We start from the raw sequence: 17,792 nt of genomic DNA, 5'->3' as shown, positions 1-17,792 counted from the left end.
CTTTAAATTAAAAAAAAATTTTTTTCCCTCCCTTTCTGGCCTGGGTGCGATCTCTCTCTCTCTCTCTCTCTCTCTCTCGTCCCATCTCTGCATCTCCTTGGCCTTCTTGCCCGGGCGATACCTTCAACCTTCTCTCTCTCTTTCTCTCCCCATTCTTCCTCCTTTTCTCCCTCCCTGTCCCTCTTTCTTCCTCCGTGTCCCTGTGTCTCTCTCTTCTCTCCATCTCTTTCTCCCTTCTTCTCTGTCTCTCCCGCTGTCTCTCCCCCCCGCCCCTCTCTCTCCCCTCCAGCTCTCTCTCTCCTCTCCCTTCCCTCTCTCTCCCCTCCCTCTCTCTCCCCGCAGCCCCGCCCCACCCCGCCTCTCCCCTCCCGCCGCCCGCCCGCCCGCGCGTGCGGGATGTCCCGGGGCTCCGCTGAGCCCGGCCGGGGCGGGCCCTCCGCGCCCTGAGCCCCGCGCCCCGCGCCCGCCGATGGGCAGAGCCGCGCCGGGCGCCGCGCTCCGCTCCCCGCAGCCGCCCGCAGCCTCGCCCGCCCGCCCGGGGGCCCCGGCGCCCGGCCCCCGCCTGACCGCGGGCCCGCTCCCCGCAGGATGGCGCGCTTTGGAGACGAGCCCCCGGCCCGCGGCCCCGGGGCGGCGGCGGGGGGCGCCGGGGGGCCCCCGCTGGCGGGCGCGGGCGGAGGCCGGGGCGCGGGGCCCCCCAGGCCGGGCGCGCAGCCGGGGGCGCCCCGCGTCTACAAGCAGTCCATGGCGCAGCGCGCACGCACCATGGCCCTCTACAACCCCATCCCCGTGCGTCAGAGCTGCCTCACCGTCAACCGCTCGCTCTTCCTCTTCAGCGAGGACAACGTGGTGAGGAAGTACGCCAAGAAGATCACCGAATGGCCATATCCTTCCCTCGGACCCGGGGCCGCCGCCGCGCCGAGCCCCGCGCGCCTCCTCCCCCAGCCGCGCGCCGCCCCGAGCAACCCCCGACCCAGCAGGTGCACCGAGGGCCCCGGGTGCCCGCCGCTGCCACCTCCTCCTCCTCCTCCTCCTCCCCGTCTTCATCCTCTCCATCTTCCTCCTCCTCTCCATCCTCTCCATCCTCTTCCTCCTCTCCATCCTTCTCCCCATCCTCCTCTCCACCCTCATCCCCTCCCCCTTCCTCCCATGCCGCCCCCCCACAGAAGGGAACTTGGGGAGCAAAGGTGATCTTCTAGGGGGCGCCCCATCTCCCCCACCCAGCCGGCTTGCGTCCCCCAGACTCCTCTGGTGAGGGGTAGACACCCTCTGAGTCCCTCGACACCCAAGGCTGAGTGTTGGGGTCCCCTCCCCCAGTCAGTAACTTGGGGCCTGAGGTCTGGGGCAACCCAGAAGAAATGAGACAGCACTTGGGGTGTCAGGACTGGTTGGGCCTCCAGCATCCCAGTGAACTCCAGGGGCCTTTGCCTCCTCTCTGCCTCTCCCCCAAACTGGGGAACCCTCTCTCAGGACCCCTCAGGGCAGGGTGCTTAAGCGAGGGGGTTCCCAGGAAGTGTGTGTGGGGAACTGAGCTGACACCCTTGGCCCACATGTGTGTGATTTTTGGGGGGTACAGAGACCTCCTCATCTTTTGAGGGGGTTGTCTGAGACATTCCACCTGCCTCTCCTTTCCCCCCCAAAAACCATCCCATGAGAACCTCTTCCACCCCCCCATTTTCTTAAGCTGAGAAAAATGGGGTGATGGTGGGTTCTTTCCCGTGGGGGCGGGCAAGCCAGGAGGAGGGGTTCCCTGGCAGGAACAGGCTTGGAATCAGCTTCTGTCACCCCGGAGATCCCAAGAGAGAGGACCCCTTCTTCTCAGTATGGGTGGGGGTGCACTCTTTTGGGTGCTGGCTGGTCTTTGCATCTGTTGGGGTGTGTGAGGGTGGTGTGTAAGGACGGGCGATTATTGGGGCCTTGGAGCAGTTATCTAACCATGACCCAGATAGAATGTGGGGGGCCTCACGCTCTTCCTCCCCAGCCTGGCTGGGCCCCCCCCCGAGTACAACAGAGTACGTGTGTGGGGCTCACTGAGGAGCCCCCTCAATTCCATGTATGTGTGTGTGTCTGTCTGGACTCTCAGCTACTTCCCCCCTCTTCCTGGAATGGGCTCCCCCCACCCCCGTCCCACCCAAGGGTGGTCTCTGGATTCCTTGTCTGAAGGGTACTTGATGGGCCAGAATGGAGGTTGACTTTGCAGCTTCCAACTTTTTTTTTTTTTGGGGGGGGGGGTTGTGTCTGAGGCTTGGAGGTGCTAAATTTGCCGCATTGACTTTGGGGGGGGGGTCATCTCATCAACTCACATTTCATCTTCCCTCCCAAGATGTCTCTGAAGTTTCAACCTCGTGTCTGAGGGTCTGTTTTTACTTGCATTTTTTAAAAAAACTAATTGCTGTGTGTGTGTGTGTTTGGGGGGCCTTTCAGTAGCCGAGGCTCCCCAGAGGAGGCACCCCCAGAACCCCCTCGGCCTGCTGGCAGCTCTCAGGTGGGAAATGGCTTCCCTCCGGGAGGCCGGGAAGGTGGTGGGAGCTTGGGGGTGTCCTCATGTGACCCCGTGTCCAGCCAGGATCCATCTGGCCTTTTTTTTGGGGGGGGTGGGAGGTGAAGGAGGGAGGACAGTGGGAGATGCACCCAGAGAGTTGGGTGCGTCCCCCAGGCTTCATTGTCCCTCCTCCATCTCTCCTCCATCTCCTTCTCTCTCTCTCTCTCTCTCTCCCTCTCCCTCTCCCTCTCCCTCTCCCTCTCTCTGTCTGGAAGCTTGGGAGGGATGAGTTTGTACTTTTTTTTTTCCACCTGCAGTTTTGGCGTCTTTTCCATCCATCCATCCATCCATCCATCCCCTCTCTCCCTCCCTTCCTCCCTCTCTTTCTCCCTCTTTTCCTCCCTTCCTCTCTTTCTTTCTGACTAGAGGCAGCAAACTTAGTAGAGATAATTTTTTTTTTCCAGAGAGAAAAGGTTTCCCATCCATCACTTTGTGGCTATTTTCAAAGCACTTTTGTTAAGTGGGGACAGGGGATGGGAGACGAGGGGTGGGATAGGGGGACAGGGGCAGGGGATGGGACAGAGGGACAGGGACAAGAGGACAGGGGACAAGGAACAGGGGTAGAGGGAATGGGGGACAAGAGGGCAGGGGACAAGGGACAGGGGGACAGGGAGAGGAGGACAGGGAGACAGGGGACAGGAGGACTAAGGGGTGGGACAGGGAGACAGGGAAATAAGGGGTGGGGGACAGGGGAACAAGGGGACAGGGACAAGGGGACAAGGGGAAAGGGACAGGGAAGTGAGGACCTGTGTCTCTAATCTTCCAGGGACCAAGGAGCTGAGCTTGATTTCTGGACCCAGATCTCTCTTTTCCTCTCCACCTCTTCCACCTCCTCCTCCTCTTTGCCTTTTTCTAACTCTCAGCCTTTTTTTTTTTTTTCTCTCTCTTCACCTTTCAAATAAAGTCAAAAGACAGACAGGAGTGGCCCAAGTCTGAGGCCAGTTTAAGGTATCTTGGCAGGGCTGGAGAGAGGCCTCACTGGGGTGTGTGTGATGGGTATCTACCTTGCTGGGCTCCAGGCCCCGGGGCTCTAGCCCCTGGTACCACATGGGCAGCCTCACTGGAGGCAAAGGAAGCTCCCATGCTGTGGTCTCTCCATCTCTCTTGAACCCGGGACCTCACACTTGAGAGTCCAGTGCTTTATCCACTGAGCTTCCTCCCAGGCCACCCAACAGAAGCAATGACTCTCTGGGACATTCTGGGGGTGGGGGGAGGATGCGCCACTAGGCTCGTTGGGGACATGCAGTCCAGACCCCCTGTGTGCCCCCTGTTTTAGGATGGAGGGTTAGAACCCAGTGTCATCTGGGAGGGTCCTTTCAGCGAGGGGGGTATGGTGGTTGGACCACTGGACTCTTTAGCGTGATGTTTGGGGTTCAATTCCTGGCTTTGCAGGGGCCAGAGGCTGTACTTCTCTGTCTCTCTCTCTCTCTCTCTCTCTCTCTCTCTCTCATCAGTCAGATGTTCCCAAATAGCCTTTCAATGCCCATTGAAAAGGGAGACAGGAGCAGAGACTTTATGAAGTCGGAGAGTAGCTCATCTGGGGAGGCAACTGCCTCGCCAAATTCTAGGCTTAGTTGGGCTCCAGACCCGGGCACCACATGGAAGTTGCCAGGGAACCAGGGGAAGCTCCCGGGGCTTCTGGCCTGCACCTGTGTGCCCCAGAATAAGCCTGGGGGGTGGGGAGTGAAGGGGTGGGTGGACCCTGGCATGGCATCAGGTAACCCCTCTGTGTGGCTGGTAGAAAGAAGAAGACTATATTTTTGGGTGGAAGAAATTGCAGTCTGGTGTGAGAATGCTGACTTAGTGGAAAGTTCTAGAAAATAGTTGGCAAGTGGAATGTATCTGGTTACCTTTCCTTCTCGTCATTTTTAATGTTTTTTTTTTTTAATGAATCGCCAGCTACAAGATTGTAAGATTTCAGAGTCTGTTTCCACACCACACTGAGCACCAGAGTCCTGTGTCCTGCCCTCCTGGCTCCCAAAGAAACCATCAGAGTTCTCACAAGTTTCAGAAACAGTTTGCTGGCCTCTGAATTTTTTTTTTTTTTTTTTTGCAAATCCATGTGCATGAGATCTCTAGATTCCACGTATGAACGAGACCATCTGGGAGTGGTCTTTCATCTATTTATTTCACTAAGCAGCATCACCTCCAGTTCATTTTGGCCCAAAGGACACAACATCATCTTTTTGATGGCATAGTAGTATTCCATGGGATATACACCTCATAATTTCTTTAGCCAGTCATCTGATGACGAGCATTTAGGCTGCATCCACTCTTTCGCTATTGTGAATAACGCAGCTATGAACACGGGTGCATGTGTTCCTTTGAATTTAGTGTTTGCATGTCCTTTGGATAAATGACCAAGATTTATTTATTTATGAGAGTCCCAGAGATGTGTGTGTGTGTGTGTGTGTGTGTGCCCTCAAGGCCAGAGGAATAATAGAAGGTTCTAGAAGCTGCCATTTCTCCCTTCTGGTCTCGGTGTGGAGGCAGAGGGAGCCTGTGGTTTCTGCTCTGGGCAGGTGCTAGGGTGAAGTCATCTGGGGAGGCTGTGGTGGTGGCGGTGGGGGAGCCCTTTGGTGTTTTGTTTGGGGTTCCGCCAGTTGCCTATCCAAAGGTTCACTTCCCAGGCTGGTGAGCCCTCTCCTGTGGGCCGGCCACCCACCCACGGGTCCATTTTCTGTGGTCACCATATCATTTGTGGAGTTTCTGTTTACCCGTTCTTCACTTAAAACTTGAAAAGACATTTCATATGTGTGAGAAAGTAGAGAGGGTGGGAGGGAGGGAGGGAGGGACAGAGAGAGGGGGGGCCCCTCCTGCCTGAGGCTGCCAAGTGCCAGGTTCAATACCTAGCACCACCATCAACCAGAGCTGAGTAGGGCTCTGGTGTCTTTCTCTCTCTCTAAAATGAAATTAAATAGAATAAAATATTAAGAAAATTACTTAAGGGCTTGGGAGACAGCAGGATGGTTCTGCAAAGAGACTCTCCTGCCTGAGGCTCTGAGGTCCCAGATTCAGTCCCCACAACCACCGTCAGCCAGAGCTGAGCAGGACTCTGGTGTCTCCCTCTTTAAAAAATTAAATAATTTTGGGAGTCGGGTGGTAGCGCAGTGGGTTAAGCGCACGTTGCACAAAGTACAAGGACTGGTGTAAGGATCCCAGTTCCAGCCCCTGGATCCCCACCTGCAGGGAAGTCGCTTCCCAGGTGGTGAAGCAGGTCTGCAGGTGTCTGTCTTTTCTCTGCCCCTCTCTGTCTTTGCCTCTTCTCTCTGTCCTATCCAATAACAATGACAACAATAATAACAACAACAAAACAACAAGGGCAACACAATGGAATAAATAAATATTAAAAAAGTAAAAAATAATTAAAAAATGACAAATATGAGGGGGAATGAGAGACAGAGAGAGAGAGGAACAGAGCATCTGCAAAGTTAGGGATCAAGCTTAGGACTTCATGTTTGAGAGTCCATGGAGAGTGGGCAGGGCTGTGGGGTCTCTCCTCTCTCAGCACCCTGCACAGCAGCACCCAGGGAGCCCATGGAGGGTGGGCAGGTCTGTGGGGTCTCTCCTCTCTCAGCACCAGGCACAGCACCCAGGGAGCCCATGGAGGGTGGGCAGGGCTGTGGGGTCTCTCCTCTCTCAGCACCCTGCACAGCACCCAGGGAGCCCCATGGAGGGTGGGCAGGGCTGTGGGATCTCTCCTCTCTCAGCACCCTGCACAGCACCCAGGGAGCCCCATGGAGGGTGGGCAGGGCTGTGGGGTGTCTCCTCTCTCAGCACCCTGCACAGCACCCAGGGAGCCCCATGGAGGGTGGGCAGGGCTGTGGGGTCTCTCCTCTCTCAGCACCAGGCACAGCACTCAGGGAGCCCATGGAGGGTGGGCAGGGCTGTGGGGTGTCTCCTCTCTCAGCACCCTGCACAGCACCCAGGGAGCCCCATGGAGTGTGGGCAGGGCTGTGGGGTGTCTCCTCTCTCAGCACCATGGACAGCACCCAGGGAGCCCCATGGAGGGGGGGCAGGGCTGTGGGGTCTCTCCTCTCTCAGCACCAGGCACAGCACCCAGGGAGCCCCATGGAGGGTGGACAGGACTGTGGGGTCACTCCTCTCTCAGCACCATGGACAGCACCCAGGGAGCCCCATGGAGGGGGGGCAGGGCTGTGGGGTCTCTCCTCTCTCAGCACCAGGCACAGCACCCAGGGAGCCCCATGGAGGGTGGACAGGACTGTGGGGTCACTCCTCTCTCAGCACCAGGCACAGCACCCAGGGAGCCCCATGGAGTGTGGGCAGGGCTGTGGGGTGTCTCCTCTCTCAGCACCATGGACAGCACCCAGGGAGCCCATGGAGGGTGGGCAGGGCTGTGGGGTCTCTCCTCTCTCAGCACCAGGCACAGCACCCAGGGAGCCCATGGAGGGTGGGCAGGGCTGTGGGGTCTCTCCTCTCTTAGCACCATGGGCAGCACCCAGGGAGCCCATGGAGGGTGGGCAGGGCTGTGGGGTGTCTCCTCTCTCAGCACCATGGACAGCACCCAGGGAGCCCATGGAGGGTGGGCAGGGCTGTGGGGTGTCTCCTCTCTCAGCACCATGGACAGCACCCAGGGAGCCCATGGAGGGTGGGCAGGACTGTGGGGTCTCTCCTCTCTCAGCACCATGGACAGCACCCAGGGAGCCCATGGAGGGTGAGGCAGGGCTGTGGGGTGTCTCCTCTCTCAGCACCAGGCACAACACCCAGGGAGCCCATGGAGGGTGGGCAGGGCTGTGAGGTCTCTCCTCTCTCAGCACCAGGCACAGCACCCAGGGAGCCCATGGAGGGTGGGCAGGCTGTGGGGTCTCTCCTCTCTCAGCACCCTGCACAGCACCCAGGGAGCCCATGGAGGGTGGGCAGGGCTGTGGGGTCTCTCCTCTCTCAGCACCAGGCACAGCACCCAGGGAGCCCATGGAGGGTGGGCAGGCTGTGGGGTCTCTCCTCTCTCAGCACCCTGCACAGCACCCAGGGAGCCCATGGAGGGTGGGCAGGGCTGTGGGGTCTCTCCTCTCTCAGCACCCTGCACAGCACCCAGGGACCCCATGCAGGGTGGGCAGGGCTGTGGGGTCTCCTCTCTCAGCACCCTGCACAGCACCCAGGGAGCCCGTGGAGGGTCTCTCCTCTCAGCTCCATGTAGTTCTAGTGCTTGAACAAAGTCCCTGCAGGGTGTGTACTGTTTGTGCTCAGCCTTCTCCTGCCCAGATCCCATATTCATTTCGGCCATAACTCTCCACGGCTTCTCTGCCGTCTTTTTTTTTTTTTTTTTCTAGAGTTACACTGGCTGTCCTCTGCCTCCCCCACCTCCCTCCTTCTAAGATCCAGCTCTCTCTATTGAGTGTCACTCACTCTAGGTCTTTTATTTCTCTCTCCACAATATTGCCTTCTGATGATCCAACAATTTGTACAAAAAAAGTTCTGGGTGATGGACATTTGGGAAGTTTCCAGAGGTTTTTTTGTTTTTGTTTTTCTTTCTCCTGCCTCACTATTATGAGCAGCGCTGCGGCGACGAAATAATTCTTGAATGGATGAGTTCAGGCTGTTAATTTTAGGTTGTGTGCTCAAGACTTGAGCCGCCGGAATCAGCTGAGAGGCACCGCGATTCCGGAAGGCCAGCTATCTGACATTCTCTGGCTCAGCCGTCTTCATGGTTTGCTCTGTGTTCTCACAGAGGGCTGGGGTGGCCACGGCCCCCTGTGCCTTCGTGTGTGGGTCCCCTGTGCCTTCATGTGTGGGTCTTGTAAGCCAGCCTAGCGTTCGAGGTTGGACAGTTATTTGACTTGTGGCAGACAAAGGTCAGCATGGTCCAGTGGAGAGGGTGGACTGTGTAGCCAGGCGACTTGGGCACAGGTGCCAGTGGGGTTAGTGTGACCTTGGTCAAGTCCCTTGGGTGCTCTGGGCCTCAGTTTTTCATTCTGACCGGTGAGGTTTACAAAGCACCTGTCTTGGATGGTTTGATGAGTTTGTATGTGGTATATTTAGAAGAGTATCTGGAACTAAGCACTAGATGGATGGGTGGATGGATGGATGGACAGATGGGTCTGTGGACAGGTGGGTAAATGGATACATTGGATAGGTGGAGGATGGGTGGGTGGGTGAATGGGTGGATGGATAGATGGATGGACAGATGGGTCTGTGGACAGGTGGAGGATGGGTGGGTGGGTGGATGGATGGATGATTTTGTGTGTGACTAGATAAAATGGGTAGATGGATAGATGAATCAGTGACTGTATGGGCAAATGGACAGAAGGACAGACGGGTGCATAGGCTGGTGGATGGATGGATGGGTAAATGGAGAGGTGAATTAATAGTGAACGACTGAACAGGAGGATAGAAGCCTGGCTGGGCGGGGGTAGATGGATCCGTTTATGAATGGATGGGTTAACCCAGTGATTATAGGAACGGGAGGAAGGGAAGATGGAAGAGTGAACTTAAAAAAATTTTTTTACATTTATTTTTCCCTTTTTATTGTTGTTGTAGTTATTGTTATTGATGTCGTCATTGTTGGATAGGACAGAGAGAAATGGAAAGAGGAGGGGAAGACAGACACCTGCAGACCTGCTTCACTGCCTGTGAAGCGACTTCCCTGCAGGTGGGGAGCTGGGGGGCTTGAACCGGGATCTACATGCGCTTAACCCGCTGCACTACCACCCTACTCCCAAGAGTGAACTTTTTAAATAGAAATATGTTCTTTTTAAAAATTTTATTTATTTATTATTGGATGAAGACAGAGAGAAATTGAGAGGGGAGAGGGAGACAGAGAAGGGGAGAGACAGAAAGACACCTGCAGCCCTGCTTCATTGCTCATGAAGCTTCCCCCTTGCAGGTGGGGACCAGGGGCTTGAACCTGGGTCCTTGTGCACTGTAACGTGTGTGCACTTTTTAACCGGGCGCACCACCGCCTAGCCCCTAAGAGTGAACATTTTTGGGAGCTTATGTTTAGACCTTTCGGACCCAACTTCTGATTCTGCCGTGTAGCCTGGTTCTTAATCTTTGGCATAACTCCGTCCATCCACCCATCTGGCAGGTCACCTGCTCCAGGGTGTAAGCCAAAGACACAGGGATGACAGACTCGTCATCCCACAGTACCACAGTCCAAGCTAAGTCTCGCCTTTCTCTCTTTAACACTCCTCTTCTGTGTCCTTTCCCATTCTTTAAAAATTTTTTTAATTTACTTATTTATTCCCTTTTGTTGCCCTTGTTGTTTATTGTTGTTGTTATTGATGTCGTCGTTGTTGGATAGGACAGAGAGAAATGGAGAGAGGAGGGGAAGACAGAGAGGGGGAGAGAAAGACAGACACCTGCAGACCTGCTTCACCGCCTGTGAAGCGACTCCCCTGCAGGTGGGGAGCCGGGGGCTCGAACCGGGATCCTTCCACCAGTCCTTGTGCTTTGCGCCACCTGCGCTTAACCCGCTGCGCTACCACCCGACTCCCGTCCTTTCCTATTCTTTAGATCCCCCACTACGCCCTCCCCCCTGAATATCTCCAATCTGTACATAGCCCCCTTTCTCCTGACACCCTTGATGAAGTCAAGTCTCGAACTGGGAACACCTTCTCTGATGATCTCATGTTCCTCACAGAGGCAGACTTCCCTGTGGACTTCACAAGACCTTGGAACAGTTGGGGTCCTGCCCTGGTTGGGAAAGTCACACATGTTCATGGACTGGAATGACCTTTGGGGGAGTGATTAGAAAGACCTGTTCTTTCTACATTGCCATGTAGTCCTGGAAGAAACTCTGGCTTGTGCGTGGGGCTGGCTGCTCATCATTTTGAGGGAGGGGAGAGGCATTTCTGTGGCTAGTGTTGACTGAGCACATAGGCAGATGGATCTACGGATGACTGAACAGACAGACGGATGGATGGAGCAAGGAAGGAAGGGTGAACAGACGGAAGTAATAATGCACCATGTTGATGGAGAGTCGGGTCAATGCATAGGGCTATTGGATTATTGGTGGGTAGGTCAAGTGGATGGTTGGATGGATGGATAATGATTGGATGAAAAAAAAAGTGGATAGGGTTGAGTGAGTGGATATCTGGGTGAGTAAGAAAATGGGTTATTGAGCCCCACGTGGTGGTTCACCTGGTTGAGCGCACATGTTACAATGCACAAATATCGGGGTTTGAGCCTCCAGTCCCCACCTGCATGGGGAAAGTTTTGTGAACGAAGAAAGAAAATGGTTTCTTCATGGATGAGTCAGTAGGTTGGTGGATGGTTGGATGAAGGAAAGAAAGAAAAGGGGGTGGAGTGATAGGGGGAAGATGAACGGAGAGCTCTGAACTCCAGTTTCATCAGGACCCAGAGAGAGAAAAGGGAAAATAGGAAAGACATTCAGAAGTAGTAACAGATGTAGGTGTGGCTTAGAACATAAGAGAAGGCGGGACCATAGGGGGTGGGGAAAGGGCAAATATATCTAAATCTAGACAGTTGTAGAAATAATAGTCAGCCCGTATCTGTGACCTTGGGAGAACCACTGCAGTTTCCAGTGGAGGGAATGGGGACACTGGACTCTGGGGGTGGGAATGGTGTGGAATTAGATACCTGTGATCTTATGATTTTGTAAGTCAATATTAAGTCACTAGTTTATAAAGAAAGCAAAAAGGAAAAAATATGGCTGTATACTGCAAAAAAATAAAAAAGCAAAAGAAAGAGAAGTGTGGGGTGAATGGATAATTGGATGGGTAGATGAACGAGCTGTTAGTGGGTGGATAAGCAGGTTGATTGGTGGATGGGGGGATGGATGGATTAGTGGATGGATTGGTGGGTGAGTGGATGGACTGGTAGCTGGATACATGCATGGATTGGTGGATGGATGGATGAACAGTGGGTGATGGATAGATTAGTGAATGGATGGGTGGATGGATGGATGAATAGTGGGTGAGTAGAGGGATGGATGGATTAGTGGATGGATTGATAAGATGGGCCATTGAGTGTACAGGGTGGGTGGGACAATGGGGAAATAGATTCTGATGGAACCTGGCATCCCTGTGTGGCTGTCTTTCTCTGATACTTGTTCTTCCTTGACTTTGGAATGACCAAGTCTTGACCTAGCACCCTGCTTACTCTACTCGTGTTCACTCCCATGTCAGACGATCCTTGTGTGCTCTTGTGCAAACCAGGAAGAGTGTTATGTTCATGTCTTACCTCTAGGAAGTTCTCTGAGGGGAGGGGACAGTGGCCCACCTTCCTGATCCTCCCCCCCTTGAATCTGCATTGTGTCACGAGTGCTTGCTTGTGGAATAGCTAAGGAAGAAAAGATGTTACTGACCAGTTGTTACAATTCAGACAAACTCCCCCCCCCCCCCGGCACTGGACCTGGAAGTAGAATTCTTAGGGTTCCTTCCTTCTGTCTTTCCTTCCTTCCTTCCTTTTTTTTTTTTTTTTTTCTTTTTGTTTCCCCATCAGTTAACCTTGGTTGGCTAGTGGAACATCTCTCTCTTCACAGCAGGTTGTGGGAAATGTCTCAGCTGGTCCGAGATGACAGGTGACAGATGGACTTGGGCTCTTCAAGGCCCCACATGACCTGCTTTCTGGCGTTTTTTGTTTTTTGTTTTTAACTTCAACATTTGTTTTGTTTTATTTCAGTGAGTGAGAGGAATAGGAGAGACAGATACAGAAAGAACACTGCTCGGCTCTTGGTTTCAGGTGGTGCTAGGGGTTGAGCCTGGGGCCTCAGAAATGCAGGTCTGGAGTGTGAACCACTGCGCTCTCCCCCTGGACCTGTTTAGTGCTTATTCTAGTCATTTCCACTCTTTATTACTCCCACTCTAACTCCACCCAACTTGTCTGAGGCTTGTTTTGTTGTTGTTGTTGTTGTTAATTTCCTTTTTGTATATGGTCCAAGCCCAGCTCATTCACATCTCAAAGTATCTTGTAAACATTTCCCTCTTTCTGGGCCATTTTCCCCCTCCGAGTTATTACCCGTGCTCACTCTGTCCGCCCATCCACCTGTTCATCCACCTGCCTGTCCAACCATCAATCTTGAATGTATCCTTGGATATGTTGAGCTATCCTTCCTCTCCTCTTTTTTCCTTCCTTCCCTCCATGCTTGCCTGCCTGCCTGCCTCCCTTTCTTTCTTTCTTTCCTTCCTTCCTTCCTTCCTTCCTTCCTTCCTTCCTTCCTTTCCTCCCTCCCTGCTTTCTTTCCTCCTTTCATCTTTTTCTTTCCTTCCTTTCCATCTTTCTTTCCTTCCTCATTCCTTTCTTTTCTTTCCTTTCTCCTTTCTTCCTTTCACCCTTCCTTTCTTTCATCTTTCTCCTTCCTTCCTTCCTGTCACTCCTCCTTTTTTTTTTTTTTTCTTCTCTGGCACGGTAATATTGCTAGGAATCAAACTGAGTCTCCCCTTACTCAAGTCCTGCGTGCTACCCATGCATTGTCTCCCCATCCCGATTCAACTCCTTTCTCTTCACCTCTCAGCCCCCACGTGACAGCTGCCAAGAGCTACTGCTTTTCTTGAATATTTCAACTACAAAGAAGAATAAAATGGTCTGGGAGGTCTGGAGTTAGATTTCTGGTCTCACATGGATCAGAGTGATGTCTGGTTCTTTCTCCTTCTCCTCCTATCTTTCTCATAATAAATAAATTCTTAAAAGAAAAAAAAAGGAGAGTAGAAAGTAACATATAACCTCTCCAATCCAGAGAGATTTTCTAAGAGACATTCTGATGTATTTTACTTCAAATCTTTTTTTTTCTATCACCATAAACTTGGGTGAGCCTATTTCTTAATACATATGTGTGTGTATAATTTAATATTGATTTACAGATCATGAAATATTAGGGCTACAATTTCACACCATTCTCACTACCAGAGTTCTGCGTCCCCATTCCCTCCATTGAAAACTGCAGTGGTTCTCCCAAGTTCACAGATATGGGCTGACTATTATTTTTAGAACTATCTAGATTTTTTTTTTTTTGCCTCCAGGGTTATCGCTGGGGCTCGGTGCCTGCTCTACAAATCCACTGCTCCTGGAGGCTATTTTTTCCCTTTTGCTGCCCTTGTTGTTTATCGTTGTTGTTGCCGTGATTGCTGTCGTTGTTGGCTAGGACAGAGAGAAATCGATAGAGGAGGGGAAGACAGAGAGGGGGAGAGAAAGACAGACACCTGCAGACCTGCTTCACCGCCTGGGAAGCGACTCCCCTGCAGGTGGGGAGCCGGGGGCTTGAACCGGGATCCTTAGGCCAGTCCGTGCGCTTTGCGCCATGTGTGCTTAACCTACTGTGCTACCGCCTGGTCCCTGAACATCTAAATTAATATATATCTGCCCCCCCATTTCCCCTCTGCTCCTGCCTTCTCTCCCTTTCTAAGTCACACCTCCACCTGTGACTACTCCCGAGTGTCTTTCCTTTTTTCCTCTTCTCTCTCCGGGTCCTGATGGAGTTGGGGTTCAGAGCCCTCTGGGCATCTTCCCCTGACATTTCTCCCCCTCTGGGAGTCTGGAGAAATTCTTTATGTGCTGTAGAAGGTGAGAGTTCTGGCTTCTGTCATGGCTTCTCTGCTGGACACGGGCATTAGCAGGTGGACCCACACCCCCAGCCTGTGGGGTCGGGGGTGAATCCATTTCTAAACCACCCAGTTGTCTTTGGAAAACACCAGGGCTGCCCTGTCATGGTTGCACGGATTGTTGAGTGCACAGGGGACTATATCCCTCACATCCAGAGCTTTCTCGAGACGTACTTTGGGTGTCTGAACTCCCCCCCCCCCCCGCCTTGTCGGAAGCTTTAAGTGTCTTGTTTGAGCAGAAATGAAGATATTATGACAGTTTTTCTGACAGCTGGACTTAAACCACTTGCAAACGTGGCGTCTTCATTGAAATTTGCTCTGTGTTGCTATCTGGCATAGAAAAAGCTGCTTGGTACTGCTGATTTCTCCTCTGTCTCTCTCCTGCCTCTAGCCAGCTTCTGTTAGTTGGTTTCCCTGTGGAATGCACACAATTCCACTCTCTCCCTCTCCTTCTTTCCTTCTACCTCTGCCTCTCTCCCTCTCCCTCTCCCCCTCTCTGTCCGAGGTGCTGATTATTTTCAGAGTAAAACTGTGGTTTAGCTGCAGGGCTGCCAGTCTTGAAAAGGTCACCACCGTGTTTTTTTTTTTTTATTCCCCTTTTAATCAGAGATTAAATAAATAAGAGTCTGCCAGGAGAAGTAGACTCAACCTGGCGGGCACTTTTAATTTTCCCCCCAGATAAATGGTGAAAGATGGGGGAGAGACAGACAGACAGACACACACACACACACACACACACACACACACACACCACCACCACCACCACCACTCCACTTGCTTGTGCAAAGTGCTCCCATGTAGTGCCAGGGTCTCAGACCCAGGCCCTCGAACAGATCACAGGGCTTAGCACAGGGCTGTCTTCCAGCCCCTAAAGAATTTATATATAGCAGGGAGTCGGGCGGTAGTGCAGCGGGTTAAGCGCAGGTGGCGCAATCACAAGGACCGGCGTAAGAATCCCGGTTCGAGCCCCCGGCTCCCCACCTGCAGGGGCGTCGTTTCCCAGGCGGTGAAGCAGGTCTGCAGGTGTCTGTCTTTCTCTCCCCCTCTCTGTCTTCCCCTTCTCTCTCCGTTTCTCTCTGTCCTATCCAACAATGACGACATCAGTAACTACAACAATAATAACTACAACAATGTTAAAACAACGAGGGCAACAATAGGGAATAAGTAAATAAAAATATTTTTTAAAAAGTTAAAAAAATTATATAGCAGCCTGGGAGGGGGTGCAGAGGATAAGGCTTCGGATTCTCAAGCATGAGGTCCTGAGTTTGATACCCCGCATTGCATGTGGCAGAGGGAGAAGACTGAGTCTCTCATGAACCAACAAATAAATAGATCTTTTAAAAATGGCACACACACTCAATAAGAAACAGATTCCACAGGGGACACACACACATTCATACGTCATTAGGGGTCAAGTTTGGAGCCTCAGACAGGAGAGTCCTGCACTCTACCAGATGAGCAGTTTCTTCTGTCACTCAAAGAGAGTTTGGAGATTAGCTGAATCCAAGTTTAGGAAACTGGGCCGAGGAGACAGCACAGTGGTTCTGCAAACAGACTCTCCTACCTGAGGCTCTGAGGCCCCAGGTTTAATCCCCAGCACCACCATCAGCTAGAGCTCAGCAGGGCTCTGGATTTTAAAGAAATGCCACATATGTAAAGAGTTTTTAGAAGTCAACATAAAAAGGACAGGACCCAGGAGAGAACAGTAGTTCTGCAAAAGTCTCTCCTGCCTGAGGCTCTGAGGTCTTAGGCTCAGTCCCCAGAACCACCATCAGCCAGAGCAGAGCAGGGTTCTGCTATCTCTCTCTCTTTAATTCAAAATATATAAACAGGGATGGAGGAGACAGCATAATGGTTTTGCAGAGAAACTTTTATGCCTGAGACTCTGAAGTCCCAGGTTCCATTCCCTGCACCCTCATAAGTCAGAGCTGAGTAGGACTCTGATAATGATGATAATAATAATAACAAATACAACAACAATAATAATAGATACCAGGACTGGGGAGATAGCTTAATGGTTCTGCAAACAGACGCTCCTGCCTGAGGCTCTGATGTCCCAGGTTCAGTCCCCAGCACCACCATCAGCTGGAGTTCAGCAGGGCTCTGGGGAAATAAGAAAAAACAAACCTGGAAATAGTGAAATTAAGAGAATATTTAAAAGAAGAGCAGATGGAAGAGAAAGAAAGGCAGGAAAGGAAGATTGGATTGATTTTTGAACTGAGGCGGGGGAGGCCCCCCTGGGAGGTGTTGGGGTGTAGAACCCTGTACCCCAGTCTGAGCCAGGGAGATGGAGAAAATTCTTCTTGGCTGGAGGGGTTTGTGTGTGTGTGTGTGTTTGGGGGGCCAGGAAGAGACTGTCACAGCGGCTTCTCCGGGTGGGCGGGTGTGGAAACAAGCTGTCTCTGACCTTTCAAACCCACATACACAAGCACGCATGTCCAGCCGGTGGTGTTCACAGTGTGAACGAGAGGAAGTTGCAGTTGGAGCTGGGGGAAAAGGTTGGCCGGCAAACTGTGGGGGCCTCTCTGCCACCCTCCCTTCTCCGCCAGCTGTTGGGTTCGAGATCGTGCTTCTTTCTGATCCAGGGAGCCTCGTGGTGATATTTTTTGTTTTTTTTCTTTTGTGTATGTTCACTGTACAGGCTTATATATATGTATTTATGGTTTTTATTCTCCTGATTTTGGTTAGAGACAGAAATCAAGAGGGAAGGGGGAGATAGAGAGGGAGAGAGACACAGAGACACCTGCAGCCCCTGCTTCACTGCTCGTGAAATCTTCCCCCTGCTGGTAGGGACCAGGGGCTCGAACCCAGGTCCTTGTGCACTGGAGTGTGTGTGCTTAACCAGAGGCATCTCTGTCCAACTCCTCTTTCCTTCTTTCCTTCACAGAGAAATCAAGAGGGGAGGGAGAGATAGAGAGGGAGAGAGACAAAGAGACCTTCAGACCTGCTTCACCGCCTGTGAAGCTTTCCTCTCTCTGTAGGTGGGGAGTGGGGGCTCGAACCCAGGCCCTTGTGCAGGGTGACAGGTGTGCTCTACTGGGTGTGCCACAGCCCAGACTCCCCTCTCTGTCTCTGTCTCTTGCAGCGGTGGTGACTAAAAAAAAAAAAATTGCTCTGTGTACAGTGAATAAAATTGGTGAATTCTGGGTACTGTGATCTATACTCTTTGATATTATTTTATGTATTTAAACGAGAGAGAGAGATACAAAGAGAAAAGAAATACCAGAGCCCTGCTGAGCTCTGGTGGATGGTGGTGCTGGGGATTGAACCCGAGGTCTCAGAACCTCAGGCAGGAGGCTTTCTCTTCACCTCCCCAAACCAACCCCCCAACCCTCAGAACCCCCCAGAGCATTGCTTGTCCCATTCCTCTCCTCCTGCCGGCCTGTGTGAGTCTGGGTGCAAACGGGGGCTCAGCGGTCCATGCCCAGATCTATCTCGGCCGCCTCCGTTGCGGGGTTGGGGTGGGGGGATGCCCTCCCGCCTGGTACCCTGGGCAGAATCTGAGGTTCACCCCGGCAGCCAGTCCCCTGAGGAGCCTTTCTTGCAGCTGGTTCTTTCCTGGTTAAATATTTGATCTTCCAGCCAACATTCTTACTGCTGGGAGCTTTGATACTGAGATGAATGAGGGAGAGGAGGCCTGCAGAGCTGGGGCTGAGCCTGGCCTGGGGGGGTCCTGGGGGCTGAGCCTGGTCTTAGGGTTCCCGGAGGGGGCTGAGCCTGGTCTTTGGGTG

The 17,792-nt window shown here is 52.7% G+C and overlaps 1 protein-coding gene across 6 annotated transcripts in view; it reads left to right on the top strand.

Annotated features, from left to right (window-relative positions):
* Positions 1 to 573: 573 nt before the first annotated feature.
* CACNA1A (calcium voltage-gated channel subunit alpha1 A) overlaps positions 574 to 17,792 on the top strand; it is a 194,359-nt gene continuing 177,140 nt past the window's right edge. For all 6 annotated transcript variants that reach the window (XM_016192271.2, XM_016192270.2, XM_060181837.1 and 3 more), the window contains exon 1: positions 574 to 884. In XM_016192271.2, coding sequence (XP_016047757.2) covers positions 589 to 884 — 296 coding nt within the window. In that variant the 5' untranslated portion in view covers positions 574 to 588. The remainder of the gene's footprint in view (positions 885 to 17,792) is intronic.

Source organism: Erinaceus europaeus, chromosome 23 (genome assembly GCF_950295315.1).
Source record: "Erinaceus europaeus chromosome 23, mEriEur2.1, whole genome shotgun sequence".
Classification (NCBI taxonomy): Eukaryota; Metazoa; Chordata; class Mammalia; order Eulipotyphla; family Erinaceidae; genus Erinaceus; species Erinaceus europaeus.
This window is presented reverse-complemented; position numbering and strand designations above follow the sequence as displayed.